The sequence below is a fragment of the Oncorhynchus kisutch genome, linkage group LG13 (assembly GCF_002021735.2).
Source record: "Oncorhynchus kisutch isolate 150728-3 linkage group LG13, Okis_V2, whole genome shotgun sequence".
Lineage (NCBI taxonomy): Eukaryota > Metazoa > Chordata > Actinopteri > Salmoniformes > Salmonidae > Oncorhynchus > Oncorhynchus kisutch.
In genome coordinates, this window is record NC_034186.2 from 13,886,513 (window position 1) to 13,914,126 (window position 27,614).

Genomic DNA, 27,614 nt, shown 5'->3' on the forward strand with positions numbered 1-27,614 from the left:
CATATGAACACACATAAGACATGAAAGAATGCGTAGATTAGCAGGAGATTTGCTTTAAAACAGCAAAAAGTTCTCTCTGCCAACAAGAGGGGTGTGAACAGTTTGGTTGGGGGTTTGTTTCTATGCTGATAAATGTCATTATCTGTCTGGACTCTTGCCACCTAGGAAATGTGTGTGACCAGACCTTCTCATATTGTACTTGAGTACGCCTGGTCTATGTCATGGAAAGAGTAGGTGTTCCTAATGTTTTGTACACTCATTGTAAGTGTCCAATAAATGGATTGGGAAGATTAACACCAAAGACAATATGCAAACAGCCGATATGTCTGCCGGTAAATAGAGTTTCAGTTTTGATGCCCTGCCTTTGTGTTCCCACAAGGTCCCTGTGTCCCATCCTATTACTGCATGAGTCTAATGCTCACTAAGAGGGAATCATGTCAGCGCCTCAGTACGGTCATCACAACCAGGGTTAGATACTGTATATAGAATGTAGAGAAGCCTAGTTTAGGGTTCATATCCCACATTCAATCCGGTCTGCTCCCAAATCTCTGACGGTCTTATTGACAAGCCTGCTAGGAAGAGGATTCCTCAGTGTAAGGAATGCCAGGAAACTACAGAAGAGAGAAGAAGAGAGGGAATGGTTGGATCTACAGGATAGAGAGGAAGAGAGGGAAGGAGGTTTTGGGGAATTTGAGGGATGTTTATTGGCCTCCAGAGGCGCTGAGTTGCCTCCGTTAGCTTTGGAGAACCAAATCCATTAGCCTTGCTCCTCTGTGTTGAGCGTGCAACATAACATTGACATCTCCATAGGCTCAGGACTCCCTGTGTTTTAGGGGCTGTGGAAAGCATTTACAAGGCTGCATGTGCATTTACAGATTCCAATAGAATGATAAAATACAACTCCGCAGCAGTCAAACCAGAAGTTTATTTTATTCTAGGTGGACTGATTCACTGACCAGTACAACCAGTAAAGTCTTTGACTCTTTTGTGAGTCGAAAATGTGGTCTGAAACATCATACCTCATGTCTTCACACACCTTTATCGACTTTCCTCCTTTAGATGTAGTTTTTCCAGAAAAGAAAACAGAGAATGGCCTTGAATAGGATGAGCTAACACACAGATGGAGTTGACTTAGATGACTGTACGTTTGTCATTAGTCAGAGCCCACAATCTCTGCCCCCTCGGCCCTGTCCTGTCTCTGCCCCCTCGGCCCTCTCCTGTCTCTGCCCCCTCGGCCCTCTCCTTTCTCTGCCCCCTCGGCCCTGTCCTGTCTCTGCCCCCTCGGCCCTCTCCTGTCTCTGCCCCCTCGGCCCTCTCCTGTCTCTGCCCCCTCGGCCCTCTCCTGTCCTCTCCTGTCTCTGCCCCCTCGGCCCTCTCCTGTCTCTGCCCCCTCGGCCCTGTCCTGTCTCTGCCCCCTCGGCCCTCTCCTGTCTCTGCCCCCTCGGCCCTCTCCTGTCCTCTCCTGTCTCTGTCCCCTCGGCCCTCTCCTGTCTCTGCCCCCTCGGCCCTCTCCTGTCTCTGCCCCCTCGACCCTCTCCTTTCTCTGCCCCCTCGGCCCTGTCCTTTCTCTGCCCCCACGGCCCTCTCCTGTCTCTGCCCCCTCGGCCCTCTCCTGTCCTCTCCTGTCTCTGCCCCCTCGGCCCTCTCCTGTCTCTGCCCCCTCGGCCCTCTCCTGTCTCTGCCCCCTCAGCCCTCTCCTGTCTCTGAGGTCAAGGCTTTAGCAGCAGTGTGGCTGATGTCTTACCTTTATAGTAAAAACAGATTGGATTTCAGGGAGATCCATCTTCCTAATGTTCTCTGGTGTCTCTCCCCCAGGGATGACTGGGAATGAAGGGCAGGCAGGCTCACACACACACACATAAACACACACACACACACACACACACACACAGACAGAGACAAACACATACACACACACACACACACACACACACACACACACACACACACACACACACACACACACACACACACACACACAGACAGACAGAGACAAACACACACACACACACACACATACACACACACCAGTGGTCCAACGGTAAAACAGCCTCCTGTCACTGTTTTATGGCTTTACACGGCCAGACCTGTTTAAAGCCAACAGGACCAGTAGACGGTGTGTGTGTGTGTGTGTGTGTGTGTAGGTGGGTGGGTGGGTGGGTGGGTGTGTGGCTGTGTAAGCACAACATAGAACATATGCGTGTGAAGCAATGTTTGCTTTTGTTTCTGTGTGTTTCTATGCATGTGTGTGTTCATGTTGTGTTGTGTGTGTTCATGTGTGTGTTCATGTTGTGTTGTGTTGTGTTGTGTGTGTTCATGTCGTGTTGTGTGTGTGTGTGTTCATGTCGAGTTGTGTGTGTTCATGTGTGTGTTCATGTTGAGTTGTGTGTGTTCATGTGTGTGTTCATGTCGTGTTGTGTGTGTGTTCATGTCTGTGTTCATGTCAAGTTGTGTGTGTTCGTGTCAAGTTGTGTGTGTTCGTTTGTGTGTTCGTGTCGAGTTATGTGTGTTCATGTGTGTGTTCATGTCTTGTTTTGTGTGTTTTTGTCGAGTCGAGTGTGTGTTGATGTGTGCGGTAGACTTCAGGGTTTCTAGCCTGTAGTTATAACTACCTCTCTCTCTCTCTCTTTCTCTCTCTCTCTCCTCTTCTCTTCTCTTCTCTCCTCTCCCTCTCCTTCTCCCCCCCCTCTCTCTCTCTCTCCTCTCCCCCCTCTCTCTATCTCTCTCTCCTCTCCTCTCTCTCTCTCTCTCTCCAGGACCCAAGATGTAAGCTTAGCCTAGGCAAACACAGTCGGTTGCTGCTCACAGTCAGTTTAAAGGAGAAGTCTTTCCTGTAATTAGCCTTTATAAACTGTTACTACAGACATTCCCCCTTCACAGTGTGTTGTTAGTGTGGAACATAAAGGCCTGAACATCCACACTGTTTATCCAAATAGCAACCACACTCACTGGGCCTTGTGGCCTCCCAGCATGTGACGCCCTCAGCCTCTCACCATGCACACACAGACAGGAACCACCTCCAGAGAACAGGCTTTGTGGCGGATGGTGGTTAGTGGACTTAGGACCTACTTTTTTTTTTTAAATACGTTTTTGTTTGACTGATCTGGACATGGCTTTTTAACCTAAAGCCTTCTGGGACAGAGTTGCTGGGCAAGGGATGTTGGTCTGTGCAGGTCTTTTGGACAGACCAGGGTTGTAACTTGCTGCTGGCTCATGATGCGGACCGGGACTTGGAGGTAGCATTGTTGTGTACTATTCCTTGTCATTTAGCCATCTCAGTGCTGTCCCGTTCCCTGTGACACACAACACACCACTCCAGACTCTCCACTCTCTGCCAAAATATTATATGTGTGTGTGTGTGTGTGTGTGTGTGTGTTGTGTGTGTGTGCGTGTGCGTGTGCGTGTGCGTGTGCGTGTGTGTGTGTGTGTGTGTGTCTGTGTGTGTGTGTGTGTGTGTGTGTGTGTGTGTGTGTGTGTGTGTGGTAGCCCAGTCAGTCAAACATCCTGTGATTATCAGTATAGCCTTTTCCGGCAGTCAAATGACCAAAGGGTGGAATATTTTTCATTATTTCATAATTAATAAAACATGTTTTTTTTAAAATCTGCCAAAAATCCAGTTACCTTTTACTGCAGTGGGGTAAATCAGGGTCACACAGAGTGTTTCTTGGTAGTATACACCTCACACACATGGTTATGGGTTTAGGCTTAAAAAAAAGGGGACACCTGTACCATGTCATATATAGAGATGAAATGTATTACATTTTGAGTTTGTATCCCAATATTACACTTTATATACATCACAAAAGACTGAAATATAACAATACTGTTTGACAAAGAAACAACGGATTTTCAGCATAACAAAATTAATAATTGTTGAAAAGTATGAATAATTTGAGTAATATTCCACCCATGAGGCCACTATAGAGGGCGCTTTGGTCATTTGACTGCAGGAAAGGGTTTTAAGCATATACATTTAATGTTATTGTATTTCCTATGGAATCTTGGAACCTCTAGTATGTAGACCAGAGCCCTGTGTTTGTGTGTGTGTGTGTGTGTGTGTGTGTGTGTGTGTGTGTGTGTGTGTGTGTGTGTGTGTGTGTGTGTGTGTGTGTGTGTGTGTGTGTGTGTGTGTGTGTGTGTGTGTGTGTGTGTGTGTGTGTGTGTGTGTGTATGCCTGCGTCATTGCATGTGTGTACGTCTGTCTGGAAATCCCATTCTGCAGCAGTCAGGGGGGATGTGGTGGGGTTAGGGGTTAAAAGTCAGTGTAGAGAGGTGATCTTGGCCTCTGAGGCTTAATGCTCTCCTCAGAGTTAATGACCCCTTTGACCCCTGACTCACAGCCCGCAGCACTCAGCCCCCAACCCCCAACCCAGACACCGATAGGGTTACCCTTAGATGTTCTCTGTTAGTGTGTGTGTATATGTGTGTTTGTCTGTGTGTCTGTGTGCGTGCTCGCGCGCGTGTGTGTGTGTGTGTGTGTTCGAGGGTGTATGTACCCCTGGAGTAACATGAGTCCTCTCCAGGGCATCTGCTCCACTCAGCCATAATGTTCCATGGTATCTACCTCACTCAGCCATAATGTTCCATGGTATCTACCTCACTCAGCCATAATGTTCCATGGCATCTGCCCCACACAGCCATAATGTTTCATGGTATCTACCTCACTCAGCCATAATGTTCCATGGCATCTGCCCCACTCAGCCATAATGTTCCAGGGCATCTGCTCCACTCAGCGATAATGTTCCATGGCATCTGCCCCACTCAGCCATAATGTTCCATGGCATCTGTCCCACTCAGCCATAGTGTTCCATGGTATCTACCTCACTCAGCCATAGTGTTCCATGGTATCTACCTCACTCAGCCATAGTGTTCCATGGTATCTACCTCACTCAGCCATAATGTTCCAGGGCATCTGCTCCACTCAGCCATAATGTTTCATGGCATCTGTCCCACTCAGCCATAATGTTTCATGGTATCTACCTCACTCAGCCATAATGTTCCAGGTCATCTGCCCCACTCAGCCATAATGTTCCATGGTATCTACCTCACTCAGCCATAATGTTCCAGGTCATCTGCCCCACTCAGCCATAATGTTCCAGGTCATCTGCCCCACTCAGTCATAATGTTCCAGGTCATCTGCCCCACTCAGCCATAATGTTTCATGGTATCTACCTCACTCAGCCATAATGTTCCAGGTCATCTGCCCCACTCAGCCATAATGTTCCATGGTATCTACTTCACTCAGCCATAATGTTTCATGGTATCTACCTCACTCAGCCATAATGTTTCATGGTATCTACCTCACTCAGCCATAATGTTCCATGGTATCTACCTCACTCAGCCATAATGTTTCATGGTATCTACCTCACTCAGCCATAATGTTCCAGGGCATCTGTCCCACTCAGCCATAATGTTCCATGGCATCTGCCCCACTCAGCCATAATGTTCCATGGCATCTGCCCCACTCAGCCATAATGTTCCAGGTCATCTGTCCCACTCAGCCATAATGTTCCAGGTCATCTGTCCCACTCAGCCATAATGTTCCAGGGCATCTGCTCCACTCAGCCATAATGTTCCAGGTCATCTGCCCCACTCAGCCATAATGTTCCAGGTCATCTGCCTCACTCAGCCATAATGTTCCAGGTCATCTGCCCCACTCAGCCATAATGTTCCAGGCAATCTGCCCCACTCAGCCATAATGTTCCAGGTCATCTGTCCCACTCAGCCATAATGTTCCAGGTCATCTGCCCCACTCAGCCATATTGTTCCAGGTCATCTGCCCCACTCAGCCATAATGTTCAAGGTCATCTGCCCCACTCAGCCATAATATTCCAGGTCATCTGCCCCACTCAGCCATAATGTTCCAGGTCATCTGCCCCACTCAGCCATAATGTTCCAGGTCATCTGCCCCACTCAGCCATAATGTTCCAGGTCATCTGCCCCACTCAGCCATAATGTTCCAGGTCATCTGCCTCACTCAGCCATAATGTTCCAGGGTAGTTCATGTGGTTTTGAAGCAGGATGAAGAAGAGGGTGCTTATTGTGACAATATGATAATAGTTATGTGTGTGCCTCATGATGTCTTATGCACTTATATGGTTTCATCTGGCATGGCTTCAGTCACATGAATAAGCTCGTAGTGAGAAGACGTCTCTGAGTCGTGTGAGTCTTGTAAGGGGTGTGAGTTGTGTGTGTCGTGTGAGTCATGTGGCATGTGAGTCGTGTGAGTCATGTGTCGCTTGAGTCGTGTGAATCGTGTGTGAGTTTATCTGTGAAAGTTCAGTCCCATTCAAAATCCTATTTTCCCTAACCCCTAACCCCAACTCATACCCTAACCTTAACCCTAATTTTAACCCAAAAACCTAACCTTAAACCTAACCCTAGCTCCTAACCCTGAAACTAACCCTAGCTCCTTACCCTAACACTAAACCTAATTCTAACCCTAACACTAATTCTAACCTTAAACATAAACCCCCTAGAAATAGCATGTAACCTTGTGGGGACTAACAAAATGTCCTCAGTTGGTCAAATGTTTGTTGGTGTTCTACTCTTGTGTATACTCTCAAGTATAGTTAAACAGTACACACACACACGCACACACACACATGCTTATTTCCCAAGCCCCTGCTCCTCGTGTATTTCATTATAAAGTCCAGGAAGACATCCTTCTCCCATAAACAACGGCCGACATTAACTCTTTAACTCTGTATACAGTTGACAGTTGAACTAGGAATAGATTGTCCACCATTTATGTGTTATCCAGACAGAAAAGAGAAATAGGCAAAATAACATTTTGATTTAGAGCAATAAAGAAATGGAATCATTTATCTGAGTAAACCAGAAACCTTTCAATATAGAAATTAAAATAACACTTGAAAACCATTTAAATATAATACATAGGAAAGTTGTGCTGGACTATGGTAGATGAAGAACCAATCTGGTCAACATGTCAGTGGATTATGTCTGTTTGTAACAGTGTGTTATATGTGAAAATGTGATCGTATTATAAATTGTATTTTAATGTTTATGGACTCTTGGAAGATTAGTCCAAATGAGGACTAAAAGAGATCACAATAAAATAAAATAAAATCACTACTCTGGGAAGGACATTATGCTCTCTCAGTTGGCACACTGGAAACTTAGATAGATGTTAGAACAGGACTGAAATCTACTCTCTGTTCCACTATGAAGAGAAGTACAATGAGAGAGAGAGAGAGAGGAGAGAGTGTTTCTGCCACATCCCTGTTATAGTGTATTGTGTGGTGCCCTCTAGTGGTCATAATTATAACTATAATGTATACTCTCTCTCTCTCTCTCTCTCTCTCTCTCTCTCTCTCTCTCTCTCTCTCTCTCCCTCTCCACCTATATTGTCAGTGATGATTTTGATGAGGAGGGGTTCTGCCAACCGTACAGGGGAGTGGCCTGTTCTCGCTTCATAGGAAACCGCAGCATCTTCGTTGACTCTCTGCAGATGCAGGGTGAGATCGAGACCCAGATCACAGGTATGCTGCCTGCCTGTCTGTGTGTATGTGTGTGTGTGTGTGTGTGTGTGTGTGTGTGTGTGTGTGTGTGTGTGTGTGTGTGTGTGTGTGTGTGTGTGTGTGTGTGTGTGTGTGTGTGTGTGTGCGTGCGTGTGTGTGCCTGTCTGTGTGTATGTGTGTGTGTATGTGTGTGCGTGTGTGTGTGTGTGTGTGTATGTGTGTGTGTGTGTGCCTGTCTGTGTGTGTGTGTGTGTGTGTGTGTGTGTGTGTGTGTGTGTGTGTGTGTGTGTGTGTGTGTGTGTGTGTGTGTGTGCGTGCGTGCGTGCGTGCGTGCGTGTGTGTGCGTGTTTTGTGCTTCCCTTCAATCCCTGAGTTTTGATTTGAATCAGACATGGAGTACAGGGATAAGGGTCATGCTCCAGATTTGGTAGTCTGTGTAAATCTAACCAGACACTTTCAATCCAGACTTGTGTGTGTGCGCTAGGTCCCATCGACCCTGGTTGAGTCTGTAGCTTGTCATTACTTGTTATTATATCTGGTAGAGGGATGAGAGGATATCTGGTAGAGGGGTGAGAGGGATTTCAGGATGATAAAGTCACAGTATGGAACACAGTATGGAACACACATGACCTACACAGTATGGAACACACAGTATGGAACACACAGTATGGAACACATATGACCTACACAGTATGGAACACACATGACCTACACAGTATGGAACACACATGCTCTACACAGTATGGAACACACATGATCTACACAGTATGGAACACACAGTATGGAAAACACAGTATGGAACACACATGACCTACACAGTATGGAACACACATGACCTACACAGTATTGAACACACAGTATGGAACACACAGTATGGAACACACATGACCTACACAGTATGGAACACACAGTATGGAACACACATGACCTACACAATATGGAAAACACATGACCTACACAATATGGAAAACACATGACCTACACAGTATGGAACACACATGATATACACAGTATGGAACACACAGTATGGAACACACATGACCTACACAGTATGGAACACACATGACCTACACAATATGGAACACACAGTATGGAACACACATGACCGACACAGTATGGAACACACATGACCTAGACAATATGGAACACACAGTATGGAACACACAGTATGGAACATACATGACCTACACAGTATGGAACACACATGACCTACACAGTATGGAGCACACATGACCTACACAGTATGGAACACACATGACCTACACAGTATGGAACACACATTATATACACAGTATGGAACACACACATGACCTACACAGTATGGAACACACATGACCTACACAGTATTGAACACACAGTATGGAACACACATGGCCTACACAGTATGGAACACACAGTATGGAACACACCTGACCTACACAGTATGGAACACACATGACCTACACAGTATGGAACACACATGATCTACACAGTATGGAACACACAGTATGGAACACACATGACCTACACAGTATGGAACACACATGATCTACACAGTATGGAACACACAGTATGGAACACACATGACCTACACAGTATGGAACACACATGATCTACACAGTATGGAACACACATGATCTACACAGTATGGAACACACATGATCTGATACACATATTCACATTCCCACTTTTCCCACCCAGCCGCCTTCACCATGATCGGAACATCCAACCACCTGTCGGACCGCTGCTCCCTGTTCGCCATCCCGTCTCTGTGCCACTTTGCCTTCCCTACATGTGACCGCAGCTCTGGGACAGACAAGCCCAGGGACCTGTGTAAGGTAGGATGACATGCTTCACAACTACGACTATAACTACACCTTCTAGTCTTGTAGCATTAAACACTGACTGTGGCTGAAATGGGACCCTATTCCTTATTGTTCCTGGTCAAAGTAGTGCACTATTTAGCGAATAGGGAGCCATTTTTAATTGTCACACTGGTGACAGTTAAAGCTAGATCTGTTCAGGCTTGCTCGTCAATCGATTTGGTGTGAAATGGCCCTACCTAGTTTAATAGTAGTTGTCGCCTTCTGGGGTAGGCTAACGTGTTTTTTAGTTTTAGTTAAGTTTATTCATTCGTCCATTTTAAAAAACAGCACACATAAACCTTGAAAAAGACACATGCACATGAGTAAAATCATGGAGGAGAACACACAATACAGTCTGGGACTTATTTCCATTGTTAAATCATGGAGAACAACACACAATACAGTCTGGGACTTATTTCCATTGTTAAATCATGGAGGATAACACACAATACAGTCTGGGACTTATTTCCATTGTTAAATCATGGAGGATAACACACAATACAGTCTGGGACTTATTTCCATTGTTAAATCATGGAGAACAACACACAATACAGTCTGGGACTTATTTCTATTGTTAAATCATGGAGGATAACACACAATACAGTCTGGGACTTATTTCCATTGTTAAATCATGGAGAACAACACACAATACAGTCTGGGACTTATTTCCATTGTTAAATCATGGAGGATAACACACAATACAGTCTGGGACTTATTTACATTGTTAAATCATGAAGGATAACACACAATACAGTCTGGGACTTATTTACATTGTTAAATCATGGAGGATAACACACAATACAGTCTGGGACTTATTTACATTGTTAAATCATGGAGGATAACACACAATACAGTCTGGGACTTATTTACATTGTTAAATCATGGAGGATAACACACAATACAGTCTGGGACTTATTAGAATCATGGAGGATAACACACAATACAGTCTGGGACGTATTAGAATCATGGAGGATAACACACAATACAGTCTGGGACTTATTAGAATCATGGAGGATAACACACAATACAGTCTGGGACTTATTAGAATCATGGAGGATAACACACAATACAGTCTGGGACTTATTTCAGTTGTTAAGTCATAAAGGATAACAGACAATAAAGTCTGGGATTTATTTCCATTGTTAAATCATGGAGGAGAACACACAATACAGTCTGGGACTTATTTCCATTGTTAAATCATGGAGGATAACACACAATACAGTCTGGGACTTATTTCCATTGTTAAATCATGGAGGATAACACACAATACAGTCTGGGACTTATTTCAGTTGTTAAATCATGGAGGATGACACACAATACAGTCTGGGACTTATTTCCATTGTTAAATCATGGAGGATAACACACAATACAGTCTGGGACTTATTTCCATTGTTAAATCATGGAGGATAACACACAATACAGTCTGGGACTTATTTCCATTGTTAAATCATGGAGGATAACACACAATACAGTCTGGGACATATTTCCATTGTTAAATCATGGAGAACAACACACAATACAGTCTGGGACTTATTTCCATTGTTAAATCATGGAGGTTAACACACAATACAGTCTGGGACTTATTTCCATTGTTAAATCATGGAGGATGACACACAATACAGTCTGGGACTTATTTCCATTGTTAAATCATGGAGAACAACACACAATACAGTCTGGGACTTATTTCCATTGTTAAATCATGGAGGATAACACACAATACAGTCTGGGACTTATTTCCATTGTTAAATCATGGAGGATAACACACAATACAGTCTGGGACTTATTTCCATTGTTAAATCATGGAGGATAACACACAATACAGTCTGGGACTTATTTCCATTGTTAAATCATGGAGGATAACACACAATACAGTCTGGGAGTTATTTCAATTGTTAAATCATGGAGAACAACACACAATACAGTCTGGGACTTATTTCCATTGTTAAATCATGGAGGATAACACACAATACAGTCTGGGACTTATTTACATTGTTAAATCATGGAGGATAACACACAATACAGTCTGGGACTTATTTCCATTGTTAAATCATGGAGAACAACACACAATACAGTCTGGGACTTATTTCCATTGTTAAATCATGGAGGATAACACACAATACAGTCTGGGACTTATTTCCATTGTTAAATCATGGAGAACAACACACAATACAGTCTGGGACTTATTTCCATTGTTAAATCATGGAGGATAACACACAATACAGTCTGGGACTTATTTACATTGTTAAATCATGGAGGATAACACACAATACAGTCTGGGACTTATTTCCATTGTTAAATCATGGAGGTTAACACACAATACAGTCTGGGACTTATTTCCATTGTTAAATCATGGAGAACAACACACAATACAGTCTGGGACTTATTTCCATTGTTAAATCATGGAGAACAACACACAATACAGTCTGGGACTTATTTCCATTGTTAAATCATGGAGAACAACACACAATACAGTCTGGGACTTATTTCTATTGTTAAATCATGGAGGATAACACACAATACAGTCTGGGACTTATTTCCATTGTTAAATCATGGAGAACAACACACAATACAGTCTGGGACTTATTTCCATTGTTAAATCATGGAGAACAACACACAATACAGTCTGGGACTTATTTCCATTGTTAAATCATGGAGGATAACACACAATACAGTCTGGGACTTATTTCAGTTGTTAAATCATGGAGGATGACACACAATACAGTCTGGGACTTATTTCCATTGTTAAATCATGGAGGATAACACACAATACAGTCTGGGACTTATTTCCATTGTTAAATCATGGAGGATAACACACAATACAGTCTGGGACTTATTTCCATTGTTAAATCATGGAGGATAACACACAATACAGTCTGGGACATATTTCCATTGTTAAATCATGGAGAACAACACACAATACAGTCTGGGACTTATTTCCATTGTTAAATCATGGAGGTTAACACACAATACAGTCTGGGACTTATTTCCATTGTTAAATCATGGAGGATGACACACAATACAGTCTGGGACTTATTTCCATTGTTAAATCATGGAGAACAACACACAATACAGTCTGGGACTTATTTCCATTGTTAAATCATGGAGGATAACACACAATACAGTCTGGGACTTATTTCCATTGTTAAATCATGGAGGATAACACACAATACAGTCTGGGACTTATTTCCATTGTTAAATCATGGAGGATAACACACAATACAGTCTGGGACTTATTTCCATTGTTAAATCATGGAGGATAACACACAATACAGTCTGGGAGTTATTTCAATTGTTAAATCATGGAGAACAACACACAATACAGTCTGGGACTTATTTCCATTGTTAAATCATGGAGGATAACACACAATACAGTCTGGGACTTATTTACATTGTTAAATCATGGAGGATAACACACAATACAGTCTGGGACTTATTTCCATTGTTAAATCATGGAGAACAACACACAATACAGTCTGGGACTTATTTCCATTGTTAAATCATGGAGGATAACACACAATACAGTCTGGGACTTATTTCCATTGTTAAATCATGGAGAACAACACACAATACAGTCTGGGACTTATTTCCATTGTTAAATCATGGAGGATAACACACAATACAGTCTGGGACTTATTTACATTGTTAAATCATGGAGGATAACACACAATACAGTCTGGGACTTATTTCCATTGTTAAATCATGGAGGTTAACACACAATACAGTCTGGGACTTATTTCCATTGTTAAATCATGGAGAACAACACACAATACAGTCTGGGACTTATTTCCATTGTTAAATCATGGAGAACAACACACAATACAGTCTGGGACTTATTTCCATTGCTGTCCTCTTATTAGAATGTTATGTTGCTTTTATTATTTGTTTGACCCTCAAGTCTATCCTCTCCTCCTGTCCTCTCTGTGTAAGGACGAGTGTGAGATCCTAGAGAATGACCTGTGTAAGACCGAGTACATCATCGCCCGTTCCAACCCCATCATCCTGAAGAGACTAAAACTACCTAACTGTGAGGACCTGGCGGGACACACCAGCCCAGAGGCTGCCAACTGCATGAGGATAGGGATCCCCATGGTCGAGCCCTTCAACAAGAGTAAGAATTATATTTGAGTTTTATTGATTTATTTTGGTAGATCAGCTTTAATATTGCAGATAGACTTTGGGTTGGGCGGCAGGTGGTTAGAGCGTTGGGCCAGTAACCGAAAGGTTGCTGGATCGAATCCCTGAGCTGACAAGGGAAAAATCTGTTGTTTTGCTCCCAGCCGCTGAAGACGTGGATATCGATTAAGAAAACCCCCCCGTACTTCTCTGATTCAGAGGGGTTGGGTTAAATGTGGAAGACACATTTCAGTTGAATACATTCATATTCTATCAAATTAATAGTTTGCATTATTCGGATGGATATGGAATGATATACTATATACACAGACAGACTATTACACATCTTCATAGCACACACCATCAACTAGAGGAAGATACTTTTGACTTATTTTTACTGTCTACCTCAACGTTTTCTATTGGAGAGGTTCTGTCATTAACAAAAGCAGACCTGTATACTTTCATGTTAACATGGATCTGCATATCACAGTGAAGCCCATCAACAATAAAGTAAAAACGCTCTCATTTATACATTCCAATTGTCTAACAATGTTCTCATGTTCTTCTCCCTTTGACCAGACCACAGGTGTTTCAACAGCAGTGGTTCAGACTTCCGCGGGACGGTCAGTAAGACCAAGTCAGGTCGTCAGTGCCAGCCCTGGAACTCCCAGTACCCTCACAGTCACACCTACCTGGCGGTACAATACCCCGAGCTCAGCGGAGGACACTCCTACTGCCGTAACCCCGGCAACAAGCAGGAGGGACCATGGTGTTTCACGCTGGACGAGGGGGTCCGCTTGGAACTATGTGACATCCCTGTTTGTGGTGAGATATAGAGGGGGTTTAAGAGTTTATATAGCACTAATGACACCCTATCTGTGGTGATATAGAGGGGGTTTAAGAGTTTATATAGCACTAATAACACCCTATCTGTGGTGATATAGAGGGGTGTTTAAGGGTTTATAAGCACTAATAACACCCTATCTGTGGTGAGATATAGGGGGGTTTAAGGGTTTATAAGCACTAATAACACCCTATCTGTGGTGATATAGAGGGGGTTTAAGAGTGTATATAGCACTAATAACACCCTATCTGTGGTGATATAGAGGGGGTTTAAGGGTTTATATAGCACTAATGACACCCTATCTGTGGTGAGATATAGGGGGGTTTAAGGGTTTATAAGCACTAATAACACCCGATCTGTGGTGAGATATAGAGGGGGTTTAAGGGTTTATATAGCACTAATGACCCCACTTTCTATAGTGAGAGAGGGTGTTAGCAGTGTGCCAGGCTGGGTTATAAAGCTTCATAAACACTAAGTTATTATTGGGAGTCAGTGCTGCGACCTATCAAATAGACACAGTAGTTGTTATGCGTTATGTTATGGTCTGTTTAACAATAAGTGACAGTACTACCTGAGTTCATTATGTTGGTAATTGACAGTGTATTTACAGTGTTTGGATTGCCTGTGTCCCATCCAGATTATAAGGAGAAGCGTGGGGGCAGTAACATGGAGATTCTGTACATCCTGGTCCCGAGCATAGCCATCCCTCTGTCCATCGCCCTCCTTTTCTTCTTCATCTGTTTGTGTCGTAACAACCAGAAGGCTTCTCGCCCCCCAGCCCCCAGACAGCCCAAACCTGTCAGGGGACAGAACGTTGAGATGTCCATGCTCACCAACTACAAACCCAAGGTATAAGTCCCCCCTCTGTAGCTAGGGTCCCCTCTCTTTCGCTCTCTCTCTTTTGTTCTATCTCTCTCTCTCTCTTTTGTTCTCTCTCTCTTTTGTTCTCTCTCTCTTTCTCTCACTCTCTCACTCTCTCTCTCCCACTCTCTCTCTCTGTCTCAAATCAAATCAAATCAAATTTATTTATATAGCCCTTCGTACATCAGCTGATATCTCAAAGTGCTGTACAGAAACTTCTCCCTCTCTCTCTCTCTGTTTCTCTCTGTCTCCCTCTCTCTCTCTCTTTCTGTCTGTCTGTCTGTCTGTATCTGTCTCTCTCTCTCTCTCTCTCTCTCTCTCTCTCTCTCTCACACACTTTCTCTCTCTTCTTTCTCTGTCTCATTGGAGCTCTTTGTAATGTGTGACAACAGTATGAGTATTTTGCCTATAAGTTCATTCATATTCTCCTGCAGATCATATTACAGTCAACACTGCATTCTTATAATGTTATCTCTGATATATCTCTATCCCACCCTGTTTAGAAGGTTATCCAGGCTGTGTTATAATGTGAGACAAAGGTCTACTCCCTGATGTTATAGCCAATCAAAGCTACAGCTGTAGGGGACTGGCTCTGTCAGACAGGCCAGTGTTGTGGTCCCCGTCAAAGTCCCTGCCATCTCTGATTTAGATTGACCTGTGGGAATCTAGAAGAGTGTATCCTTCTGTAAAAAAACTAAAACCACTAACAACACAGTGTCTACTGTCTGAGTCTTTATGTCATCCCTAAATACATCTGCCCCACCACTCCTATCCTCCTCAATGTCACCACTATCCACCGGGCCTTGCTCCAGGTCACCTAGGGTTTGTTGTTCATGACAGCATTGGCCCCGCCCAGCACAGCCTGGCCCGGTGTGCTGCGAGGCGAGGATGAGCCTGGTCTGGCCCCGGGGAGGGAGGGAGAAACCCAAACCAAAAACATCTGTTGCCCTTTGATAACAGTCACATCCCCCACCACCATTCCATTGCTAACCACTCCCCCAAACAGTCCTCCCCTCCCATCCCCTAACCCCCCCCTTAACTGGCCTCTGTCAGGAATTTCATTTTTCATCTGGCAGTTCCTGGAATCTTTCATACCCCCTTGTTGGATTGGTCGGTGTCAATAATTTTTGGTTTATTGTATTGTATTCAGTGTATTTAACCTTGGTGCCTTTCAGGTTTAACTGATAAAATGTCCAATTATAATCACAAGTCACAAAGTTCACTCAAATGATCGATGTTAAGCGGTCATTTAACACTTCAAACCAACTCATTGAAGTCCTCTTTACTGTAGTGCATTTCACTAATGATTGAAAATGATCATTCCATTTAATGTCAAGTCAATTCAGCAAGTACACTGAAATTCCAATTCTCTTCAATGCTTTTCAGCCAGGAAAATTTGGAATTGGAATTTGGTTTACTTTCTGAATGAACTGGAATTGAAATGTAATTGACCACAACCCCGATTCCCAATGTGCGATGGCAGGCTTGCTCTACATGTACAAGGTGAGTCGTTTTGGAGTTCGCTCCATACTTTTTTGTTTGAGGGAGGTGGGATTGACAGTTTCCTGAATTCTAAGACAAACTGAAATTAAAGCCAGACTAAGTCAGTGGCAAAGAAGATAAATATCTTTAAAATGCTAATATTCGGTTGTGCTGACAACCAAACACAATTCAATATCCCAAAATATCATTCCATTTGAAATGAACCTCAGCTTGAAACCCAAGGCCTGTTGTATTGTCTATTCTTTGTTGTGTTTCTGTGTTGAATTGAAACAATAGCTGTTGATGACATTGAAAATGCTATATAGGCCTAAATAGTCTCATTGATGATACATGAGTGATAAAGTATGGTCACATTTCATCTGCTCTGTCAACCCTTCTCTTTGGAATGACTTCGATAGCAACAGTGAATCTATTTTGTCTTTAAGTGGCACTATCTCAACAATCATTCTCACTATAGCACATTGGTAATAGTCATCGATAAACATCATAGTTAAGCAGGCTGGGCTTGGTTAAAACCCTGGATGGGAGACTGAAGGGTAGCTGTAGCTAGATCAACTCTCTAGTAGGAGGTGCTGTAGCTAGATCAACTCTCTAGTAGGAGGTGCTGTAGCTAGATCAACTCTAGTAGGAGGTGCTGTAGCTAGATCAACTCTCTAGTAGGAGGTGCTGTAGCTAGATAAACTCTCTAGTATGAGGTGCTGTAGCTAGATCAACTCTCTAGTAGGAGGTGCTGTAGCTAGATTAACTCTCTAGTAGGAGGTGCTGTAGCTAGATCAACTCTCTAGTAGGAGGTGCTGTAGCTAGATCAACTCTCTAGTAGGAGGTGATATAGCTAGATCAACTCTCTAGTAGGAGGTGCTGTAGCTAGATCAACTCTCTAGTAGGAGGTGCTGTAGCTAGATCAACTCTCTAGTAGGAGGTGCTGTTGCTAGATCAACTCTCTAGTAGGAGGTGCTGTAGCTAGATCAACTCTCTAGTAGGAGGTGCTGTAGCTAGATCAACTCTCTAGTAGGAGGTGCTGTAGCTAGATCAACTCTCTAGTAGGAGGTGCTGTAGCTAGATCAACTCTCTAGTAGGAAGTGCTGTAGCTAGATCAACTCTCCAGTAGGAGGTGCTGTAGACAGATCAACTCTCCAGTAGGAGGTGCTGTAGACAGGTCAACTCTCCAGTAGGAGGTGCTGTAGACAGATCAACTCTCCAGTAGGAGGTGCTGCCCAGACTATTGTATTTTTTCTGATAGTGGAAATAAGTTGAAGATCTGACATTGTTTTAAAGGTACAAATTCAACCAGTGGAGGCTGCTGAGGGAAGGATGGCTCATAATAATGGCTGGAACAGAGAAAATGGAATGGCATCAAACACATGGAAACCACTCATTCCGGCCCAGTCATTACCACATTAAGTTGCCACCAACCTCCTGTGAATTAAACATATTTTATGCTGAAATTTGTTTCCATGATGATATAATCCTGTGGTTGAAATTTCCCCCTCAAAACAACTATCAAAACAACAGTTTACATTGATTCAAGTCCAATGCATTTTACACGTGGATTCCACGTCACAATACGTTGATAAATTACGTTGAAACAATGTTGAGTTAACCAGTTTGTGCCCAATGGGTCTTGGCTCCACTCTAGTTCTCATGGTTCAGTCCCCGGCTGGGTTGATAATTACAGTCATCTGTCATCCCTCAAACCAAAGTTCACCTTCAGTTATTAATGGCTCTCATTTATACCACATTAATAATTACAGAGAAAATTGATTACCTGCAATTTCTGAACTATGCACTAACTTGTCAGTTTATTGTTGTTTGTGTTGGGGGCACATTGCCAGATTGTGCTGGGAGTGTGTTGCCAGAGTCTGGGCTGGCGTTGGTATATTTATGCATTTTCTGTCTGGAGCTGAAGTGATTTATTGAAGAGTTGAGCTGAGGAAAGGAGATAATGGATACAGTATGAGACTAATAGATAATTATGACATATCCAGGCAATATTGCTCACATGCACACACACACTGGTGTATTAGGCACTTTTCCTGCCTAAAATTATAAAGAGCACCAATTGGTAGCTGTTAAATTTTAATGTCTGTCTACATACCAAGATAGTGATGAGTGTTGAATATGAGTATAAAGCTGACTGGAAATTTCAGCATGTAACACCGTCTCCCCCCTCTTTCTCTCCACCTCTATCTGCTTCTCTCCCTCTCTTTCTCTCTCCCCCTCTATCTGCTTCTCCCCCTCTCTTTCTCTCTCCCCCTCTCTTTCTCTCTCCCCCTCTATCTGCTTCTCCCCCTCTCTTTATCTCCCCCTCTATCTGCTTCTCCCCCTCTCTTTCTCTCTCCACCTCTATCTGCTTCTCCCCCTCTCTTTCTCTCTCCCCCCCTCTTTCTCTCCACCTCTATCTGCTTCTCCCCCTCTCTTTCTCTCTCCCCCCCTCTTTCTCTCCACCTCTATCTGCTTCTCTCCCTCTCTTTCTCTCTCCCCCCTCTATCTGCTTCTCACCCTCTCTTTCTCTCTCCCCCTCTATCTGCTTCTCTCCCCCTCTCTTTCTCTCTCCCCCTCTATCTGCTTCTCCCCCTCTCTTTCTCTCTCCCCCTCTATCTGCTTCTCCCCCTCTCGTTCTCTCTCCCCCTCTCTTTCTCTCTCCCCCTCTATCTGCTTCTCCCCTCTCTTTCTCTCTCCCCCCTCTATCTGCTTCTCTCCCTCTCTTTCTCTCTCCCCCTCTATCTGCTTCTCCCCCTCTCTTTCTCTCTCCCCCCTCTATCTGCTTCTCCCCCTCTCTTTCTCTCTCCCCTCTATCTGCTTCTCCCCCTCTATCTGCTTCTCCCCTCTCTTTCTCTCTCCCCCTCTATCTGCTTCTCTCCCTCTCTTTCTCTCTCCCCCCTCTATCTGCTTCTCCCCCTCTCTTTCTCTCCCCCCTCTATCTGCTTCTCCCCCTCTCTTTCTCTCTCCCCCTCTCTTTCTCTCCCCCCTCTATCTGCTTCTCCCCCTCTCTTTCTCTCTCCACCTCTATCTGCTTCTCTCCCTCTCTTTATCCCTCCCCCTCTATCTGCTTCTCTCCCTCTCTTTATCTCCCCCCTCTATCTGCTTCTCCCCTCTCTTCCTCTTTCTCTCTCCCCCTCTATCTGCTTCTCTCCCCCTCTATCTGCTTCTCTCCCTCTCTTTATCTCTCCCTCTCTTTATCTCTCCCTCTCTTTCTCTCTCCCCCTCTATCTGCTTCTCCCCCTCTCTTTCTCTCTCCCCCTCTCTTTCCTCTCCCCCCCTCTCTTTATCTCCCCCTTCTATCTGCTTCTTCTCCCCTCTCTTTCTCTCTCCCCCTCTATCTGCTTCTCACCCTCTCTTTCTCTCTCCCCCTCTATCTGCTTCTCTCCCTCTCTTTATCTCTCCCCCTTATCTGCTTCTCCCCCTCTCTTTCTCTCCCCCTCTATCTGCTTCTCCCCCTCTCTTTCTCTCCCCCCTCTATCTGCCTTCTCCCCCTCTCTTTCTCTCTCCCCCTCTATCTGCTTCTCCGCCTCTCTTTCTCTCCCCCCTCTATCTGCTTCTCCCCTCTCTTTCTCTCCCCCCTCTATCTGCTTCTCCCCCTCTCTTTCTCTCTCCCCCTCTCTTTCTCTCCCCCCTCTATCTGCTTCTCCCCCTCTCTTTCTCTCTCCACCTCTATCTGCTTCTCTCCCTCTCTTTATCTCTCCCCCTCTATCTGCTTCTCCCCCTCTCTTTCTCTCCCCCTCTATCTGCTTCTCTCCCTCTCTTTCTCTCCCCCCTCTATCTGCTTCTCCCCCTCTCTTTCTCTCTCCCCCTCTATCTGCTTCTCCCCCTCTCTTTATCTCTCCCCCTCTATCTGCTTCTCTCCCTCTCTTTATCTCCCCCCTCTATCTGCTTCTCTCCCTCTCTTTATCTCTCCCCCTCTATCTGCTTCTCCCCCTCTCTTTCTCTCCCCCCTCTATCTGCTTCTCCCCTCTCTTTCTCTCCCCCCTCTATCTGCTTCTCCCCCTCTCTTTATCTCTCCCTCTCTTTATCTCTCCCCCTCTATCTGCTTCTCCCCCTCTATCTGCTTCTCCCCCTCTCTTTATCTCTCCCTCTCTTTCTCTCTCCCCCTCTCTTTCTCTCTCCCCCTCTATCTGCTTCTCCCCCTCTCTTTATCTCTCCCCCTCTATCTGCTTCTCCCCCTCTCTTTATCTCTCCCTCTCTTTCTCTCTCCCCCTCTCTTTCTCTCTCCCCCTCTATCTGCTTCTCCCCCTCTCTTTATCTCTCCCCCTCTCTTTCTCTCTCCCCCTCTATCTGCTTCTCCCCTCTCTTTATCTCTCCCCCCTATCTGCTTCTCCCCCTCTCTTTATCTCTCCCTCTCTTTCTCTCTCACCCTCTATCTGCTTCTCCCCCTCTCTTTCTCTCTCCCCCTATATCTGCTTCTCCCCCTCTCTTTCTCTCTCCCCCTCTATCTGCTTCTCCCCCTCTCTTTATCTCTCCCCCTCTATCTGCTTCTCCCCCTCTCTTTATCTCTCCCTCTCTTTCTCTCTCCCCCTCTCTTTCTCTCTCCCCCTCTATCTGCTTCTCCCCCTCTCTTTATCTCTCCCTCTCTTTCTCTCTCCCCCTCTCTTTATCTCTCCCCCTCTCTTTCTCTCTCCCCCTCTCTTTATCTCTCTCTTCTCTCTATCTTTCTCTATTCCTCTTCTTATCTCCAGAGTAAGGCCAAGGAGCTCCCCCTATCCGCAGTGCGTTTCATGGAGGAGCTAGGTGAATGTACATTTGGTAAGATCTACAAGGGCCACCTGTACATGCCTGGTATGGAGCATGCCCAGCTGGTGGCCATCAAGACCCTGAAGGACTACTCCAGCCCTGGCCAGTGGGGGGACTTCCAACAGGCATGTTATTATTCATGTTACTGTGTTGTGGTAGTAATTTATGCTATCTATAATTGTTTCTTTTGATGCTCTCTGATGTTAGCTACTGTTATTGTGTTATGAAATTCATTGATGCTGTCTTTAATTGGTGCTTCCGATGCTATATGATGCTCTCTGATGATCTCCGATGCTATCTGATGTCCTCTGATGCTTTCTTATACCCTCCGATGCTATCTGATGTTCTCTGATGCTTTCTTATACTCTCCGATGCTCTCCGATGCTATCTGATGTTCTCTGATGCTTTCTTATACCCTCCGATGCTATCTGATGTTCTCTGATGCTTTCTTATACCCTCCGATGCTCTCCGATGCTATCTGATGCTCTCTGATGCTTTCTGATGCTATCTGATGCTCTCTGATGCTATCTGATGCTCTCTGATGCTTTCTGATGCTAAATTTTGGTGATCTTTAATGGTATTTATTGTTTTTGGTATTCTGTTTTTCATCTGATGTTACGATTTCCCCTCAGATATTTTTAAAGTACCTATCTACTTATCTATCTATATCTAGGAGGCATCAGTCATGGCTGAGCTGCACCATCACAATGTGGTGTGTATTTTGGGGGTAGTTACCCAGGAACAGCCTGTCTGCATGCTGTTTGAGTTCCTGAACCAGGGGGACCTACATGAGTTCCTCATCATGCGTTCTCCTCACTCTGACGTGGGCTGTAGTAGTGATGAGGACGGGACCATCAAGTCTGTCCTGGACCACGGAGACTTCCTGCACCTGGCCATCCAGGTAGCTACCATAACTACTGTATGGGTTGAGATAGAAATAGAACATTAATGGACATTAAAGTATCTATTGTACTTTACTCTATTCCAGGTGGCTGCTGGTATGGAATACCTGGCCAGTCACTCCTTCGTCCATAAGGACCTGGCAGCCCGTAACATCCTAGTGGGGGAACGGCTCCACGTCAAGATATCTGACCTGGGTCTGTCCCGAGAGATCTATGCCTCCGACTACTACAGGTACTGTACATGGCTCACTGTCTCTTTAGACCTGACCCTAACCCTAGACCTGACCCTAACCCTAGACCTGACCCTAACCCTAGACCTGACCCTAGACCTGACCCTAGACCTGACCCTAGACCTGACTCTAACCCTAGACCTGACCCTAGACCTGACTCTAACCCTAGACCTGACCCTAACTCTAGACCTGACCCTAACCCTAGACCTGACCCTAACCCTAGACTTGACCCTAACCCTAGACCTGACCCTAACCCTAGACTTGACCCTAACCCTAGACCTGACCCTAACCCTAGACTTGACCCTAACCCTAGACCTGACCCTAACCCTAGTTAGTGCATATTTCCATATTTAGTTGGCTTGTTAGTTTGTCATTGCTGTAATGTTTAGTGTGATTTGACGTTAATGCTGATTTGTATTAATCTTGCTGATTTTAGTATATGAAGTACATTTGGGTGTTTTGAAAAATATGATTCCAGGGTCCAGCCCAAGGCTTTACTCCCGATCCGATGGATGCCTCCTGAGTCCATGGCCTATGGGAAGTTCACGTCGGAGTCAGATATCTGGGCGTTTGGCGTGGTGCTGTGGGAGATCTTCAGCTACGGCCTGCAGCCCTACTACGGCTTCAGCAACCAGGAGGTCATGGAGATGGTGAGGAAACGCCAGCTGCTGCCCTGCCCAGAGGACTGCCCCCCCAGGGTCTTCAGCCTGATGACAGAGTGCTGGCAGGAGGGCCCAGCGAGGCGTCCGCGGTTTAAGGATATCCACCTTCGTCTCCGGGCCTGGGAGGGGCTGTCATCCCATGCCAGTTCTAGTACCCCATCAGGAGGCGGGGGCAACGCCACCACCCAGACCACCTCGTTGAGTGCTAGTCCTGTCAGTAACCTCAGCAACCCACGCTATGCCGCTGCAGGCTACCTCTACCCAGCCCAGGGGATACCCGCGCCAGGTCACCCGGGCCACCAAATGGCAGGCTGGACCCCAATGACCCATGGAGCACCCATGGCCCAGAACCAGCACCAACACCAATGCTTCATCCCTGTCAATGGCTACCCCATCCCCCCAGGCTATGCTGCCTTTCCTGCAGCCCACTTCCAGGCCCAGGGCCCCCCCAGGGGGGTGCAACACCTCCCCCCGCCCAAGAGCAGATCTCCCAGCAGTGCTAGCGGCTCCACCAGCACCGGTCATGTGGCCAGCTTGCCGTCCACGGGGTCTAATCACGATGCGAACACGCCACTGCTGTCACACTGCGTGGCGATATCTGCCCTGCCAGGGGGCGGGACCATGCAGGTGTACGGACACATGTCCCAGAAGGCTTTGCAACAGATGGACCCCTCACAGACGTCCGCACTGCTGGCCGACGCCAACAGACTTATGTACAGCGATTCAATCATCACCGCTGATGTGTAAAACACTACAGACCTGGACTTTATAATATCTCATCTGGCCGACGCCAACAGACTCATGTACAGCGTTTCAATCATCACCGCTGATGTGTAAAACACTACAGACCTGGACTTTATAATATCTCATCTGGCCGACGCCAACAGACTCATGTACAGCGTTTCAATCATCACCGCTGATGTGTAAATACACTACAGACCTGGACTTTATAATATCTCATCTGGCCGACGCCAACAGACTCATGTACAGCGTTTCAATCATCACCGCTGATGTGTAAAACACTACAGACCTGGACTTTATAATATCTCATCTGGCCGACGCCAACAGACTCATGTACAGCGTTTCAATCATCACCGCTGATGTGTAAAACACTACAGACCTGGACTTTATAATATCTCATCTGGCCGACGCCAACAGACTCATGTACAGCGTTTCAATCATCACCGCTGATGTGTAAATACACTACAGACCTGGACTTTATAATATCTCATCTGGCCGACGCCAACAGACTCATGTACAGCGTTTCAATCATCACCGCTGATGTGTAAAACACTACAGACCTGGACTTTATAATATCTCATCTGGCCGACGCCAACAGACTCATATACAGCGTTTCAATCATCACCGCTGATGTGTAAATACACTACAGACCTGGACTTTATAATATCTCATCTGGCCGACGCCAACAGACTTATGTACAGGGATTCAATCATCACCGCTGATGTGTAAATACACTACAGACCTGGACTTTATAATATCTCATCTGGTTGATTTCATGCTTTGTTTCCTTACCTGTTTTCTTTGTTTTTCTAATAAAATTATTATAATTATTGTTTCAACTTTTTACTCTACTTGTAAATACATGTACGTAAATCCCAAATGAATGAAATGCAAAGATTTATATTCAATTAACTTGTTTTAATAAGAGAGCTAGAAGTCGTGGCCTGCCTCCTATTCTGAAACTCAAACTGCCTGAATAGACTCTTAATGAATCTACTCTACCTGCCTGGATAGACTCTTAATGAATCTACTCTACCTGCCTGGATAGACTCTTAATGAATCTACTCTACCTGCCTGGATAGACTCTTAATGAATCTACTCTACCTGCCTGGATAGACTCTTAATGAATCTACTCTACCTGCCTGGATAGACTCTTAATGAATCTACTCTACCTGCCTGGATAGACTCTTAATGAATCTACTCTACCTGCCTGGATAGACTCTTAATGAATCTACTCTACCTGCCTGGATAGACTCTTAATGAATCTACTCTACCTGCCTGGATAGACTCTTAATGAATCTACTCTACCTGCCTGGATAGACTCTTAATGAATCTACTCTACCTGCCTGGATAGACTCTTAATGAATCTACTCTACCTGCCTGGATAGACTCTTAATGAATCTACTCTACCTGCCTGGATAGACTCTTAATGAATCTACTCTACCTGCCTGGATAGACTCTTAATGAATCTACTCTACCTGCCTGGATAGACTCTTAATGAATCTACTCTACCTGCCTGGATAGACTCTTAATGAATCTACTCTACCTGCCTGGATAGACTCTTAATGCATCTACTCTACCTGCCTGGATAGACTCTTAATGAATCTACTCTACCTGCCTGGATAGACTCTTAATGAATCTACTCTACCTGCCTGGACAGACTCTTAATGAATCTACTCTACCTGCCTGGACAGACTCTTAATGAATCTACTCTACCTGCCTGGATAGACTCTTAATGAATCTACTCTACCTGCTTGGATAGACTCTTAATGAATCTACTCTACCTGCCTGGACAGACTCTTAATGAATCTACTCTACCTGCCTGGACAGACTCTTAATGAATCTACTCTACCTGCCTGGATAGACTCTTAATGAATCTACTCTACCTGCCTGGACAGACTCTTAATGAATCTACTCTACCTGCCTGGATAGACTCTTAATGAATCTACTCTACCTGCTTGGATAGACTCTTAATGAATCTACTCTACCTGCCTGGACAGACTCTTAATGAATCTACTCTACCTGCCTGGACAGACTCTTAGTAAACTCTGAATCAGCCACTTCTTGATTTTCTGGAGCACTTTAGGGCTGTTCTGCAGTAGGGTGTGGTGTTGTTGGACTGGAGGGGCCATGTTCTGCAGTAGGGTGTGGTGTTGTTGGACTGGAGGGGCCATGTTCTGCAGTAGGGTGTGTTGTTGTTGGACTGGAGGGGCCATGTTCTGCAGTAGGGTGTGGTGTTGTTGGACTGGAGGGGCCATGTTCTGCACAGCGCTATGCAATAACATAGCACTCATACCCTCTGCATCACTCTCCATAGTTATGTGCCTCCACAGTTATGTGCCTCCACAGTTATGTGCCTCCACGGTCTCCACAGTTATGTGTGTCCACTAGACTCTCTTCTCAATACAGGGTTCTCTTCATATTTCACTGATGTAGAGGTACTAGGACTGAATCAGACGATTGTTTAACCAGCCATACTTCTCTCTCCAATCTGTGAGCATGTCTCTCTTCCCCTCTATCACCCTCTTACAATAGATCAGTTATGCAATATGGCTCTTACATTGGCTCTGCAGTCTTTGATCTATCCATTTATTGTTGTTTTTATGATATGAAGAAATAGTACTGATACATGTATGTTCATCATAACTTCTTTCTCAAAGCAATCAATATAACAAAAATGTCTGACAGCAGGGTGAAGGAATGATCAAATATAGGTATGAATCTGAAATCCAACCACATTTTACCAGACAGCTCACAAAATCAGCTACAATACAGTATATTTCACCTCACTTTAAAGTGTTTGTTGCTATGCAACTACTTAGTACAAATACTCATTGTTTGCCTGTACAGAAAGAGAACAAGCACTTGCCCTCCATACTTACTCTGGTATAATACACATCTCTTCCATACTTACTCTGGTATAATACACATCTCTTCCATACTTACTCTGGTATAATACACATCGCTACCATACTTACTCTGGTATAATACACATCTCTTCCATACTTACTCTGGTATAATACACATCTCTACCATACTTACTCTGGTATAATACACATCTCTTCCATACTTACTCTGGTATAATACACATCTCTACCATACTTACTCTGGTATAATACACATCTCTTCCATACTTACTCTGGTATAATACACATCTCTACCATACTTACTCTGGTATAATACACATCTCTTCCATACTTACTCTGGTATAATACACATCTCTACCATACTTACTCTGGTATAATACACATCTCTACCATACTTACTCTGGTATAATACACATCTCTTCCATACTTACTCTGGTATAATACACATCTCTACCATACTTACTCTGGTATAATACACATCTCCTCCATACTTACTCTGGTATAATACACATCTCTTCCATACTTACTTTAGTATAATACACATCTCTTCCATACTTACTTTAGTATAATACACATCTCTTCCATGCTTACTTTGGTATAATACACATCTCTTCCATTCTTCCATACTTACTTTAGTATAATACACATCTCTTCCATGCTTACTCTGGTATAATACACATCTCTACCATACTTACTCTGGTATAATACACATCTCTACCATACTTACTCTGGTATAATACACATCTCTGTCATGTTAAGCACATCGTTATTTTTTATCAGGGTAGAAAGTCAGTGAAGTATGATGACTGTGTTATTTTGGGTTCTACTATCCTGGACA

The 27,614-nt window shown here is 44.5% G+C and overlaps 2 protein-coding genes across 2 annotated transcripts in view; both read left to right on the plus strand.

The window, feature by feature from the left end:
- Positions 1 to 21,611, plus strand: part of LOC109901619 (inactive tyrosine-protein kinase transmembrane receptor ROR1) — a 232,349-nt gene extending 210,738 nt beyond the window's left edge. Inside the window, exons 5-11 of the mRNA XM_031838035.1 lie at positions 7,375 to 7,502; positions 9,162 to 9,298; positions 13,253 to 13,433; positions 14,018 to 14,263; positions 14,920 to 15,131; positions 21,320 to 21,499; positions 21,582 to 21,611. Of these exons, the coding sequence (XP_031693895.1) occupies positions 7,375 to 7,502; positions 9,162 to 9,298; positions 13,253 to 13,433; positions 14,018 to 14,263; positions 14,920 to 15,131; positions 21,320 to 21,499; positions 21,582 to 21,611 (1,114 nt within the window). The remainder of the gene's footprint in view (positions 1 to 7,374; positions 7,503 to 9,161; positions 9,299 to 13,252; positions 13,434 to 14,017; positions 14,264 to 14,919; positions 15,132 to 21,319; positions 21,500 to 21,581) is intronic.
- Positions 21,612 to 22,029: 418 nt separating this feature from the next.
- Positions 22,030 to 27,588, plus strand: LOC116353044 (inactive tyrosine-protein kinase transmembrane receptor ROR1-like). Its single transcript, XM_031785633.1, has 3 exons — positions 22,030 to 22,275; positions 22,363 to 22,508; positions 22,985 to 27,588. Exons 1-3 carry the CDS (start codon positions 22,060 to 22,062, stop codon positions 23,913 to 23,915), a joined length of 1,293 nt encoding a protein of 430 aa, XP_031641493.1. The 5' UTR covers positions 22,030 to 22,059; the 3' UTR covers positions 23,916 to 27,588.
- The last annotated feature ends 26 nt before the right edge of the window (positions 27,589 to 27,614 follow it).

Coding starts and splice junctions, on each gene's coding strand:
- LOC116353044 (XM_031785633.1), top strand. CDS start 22,060: ATGGCTGAGCTGCACCATCACAATGTGGTGTGTATTTTGGGGGTAGTT. Junction 22,276..22,362: donor TCCTGCACCTGGCCATCCAG/GTAGCTACCATA, acceptor ACTCTATTCCAG/GTGGCTGCTGGTATGGAATA. Junction 22,509..22,984: donor TATGCCTCCGACTACTACAG/GTACTGTACATG, acceptor ATATGATTCCAG/GGTCCAGCCCAAGGCTTTAC.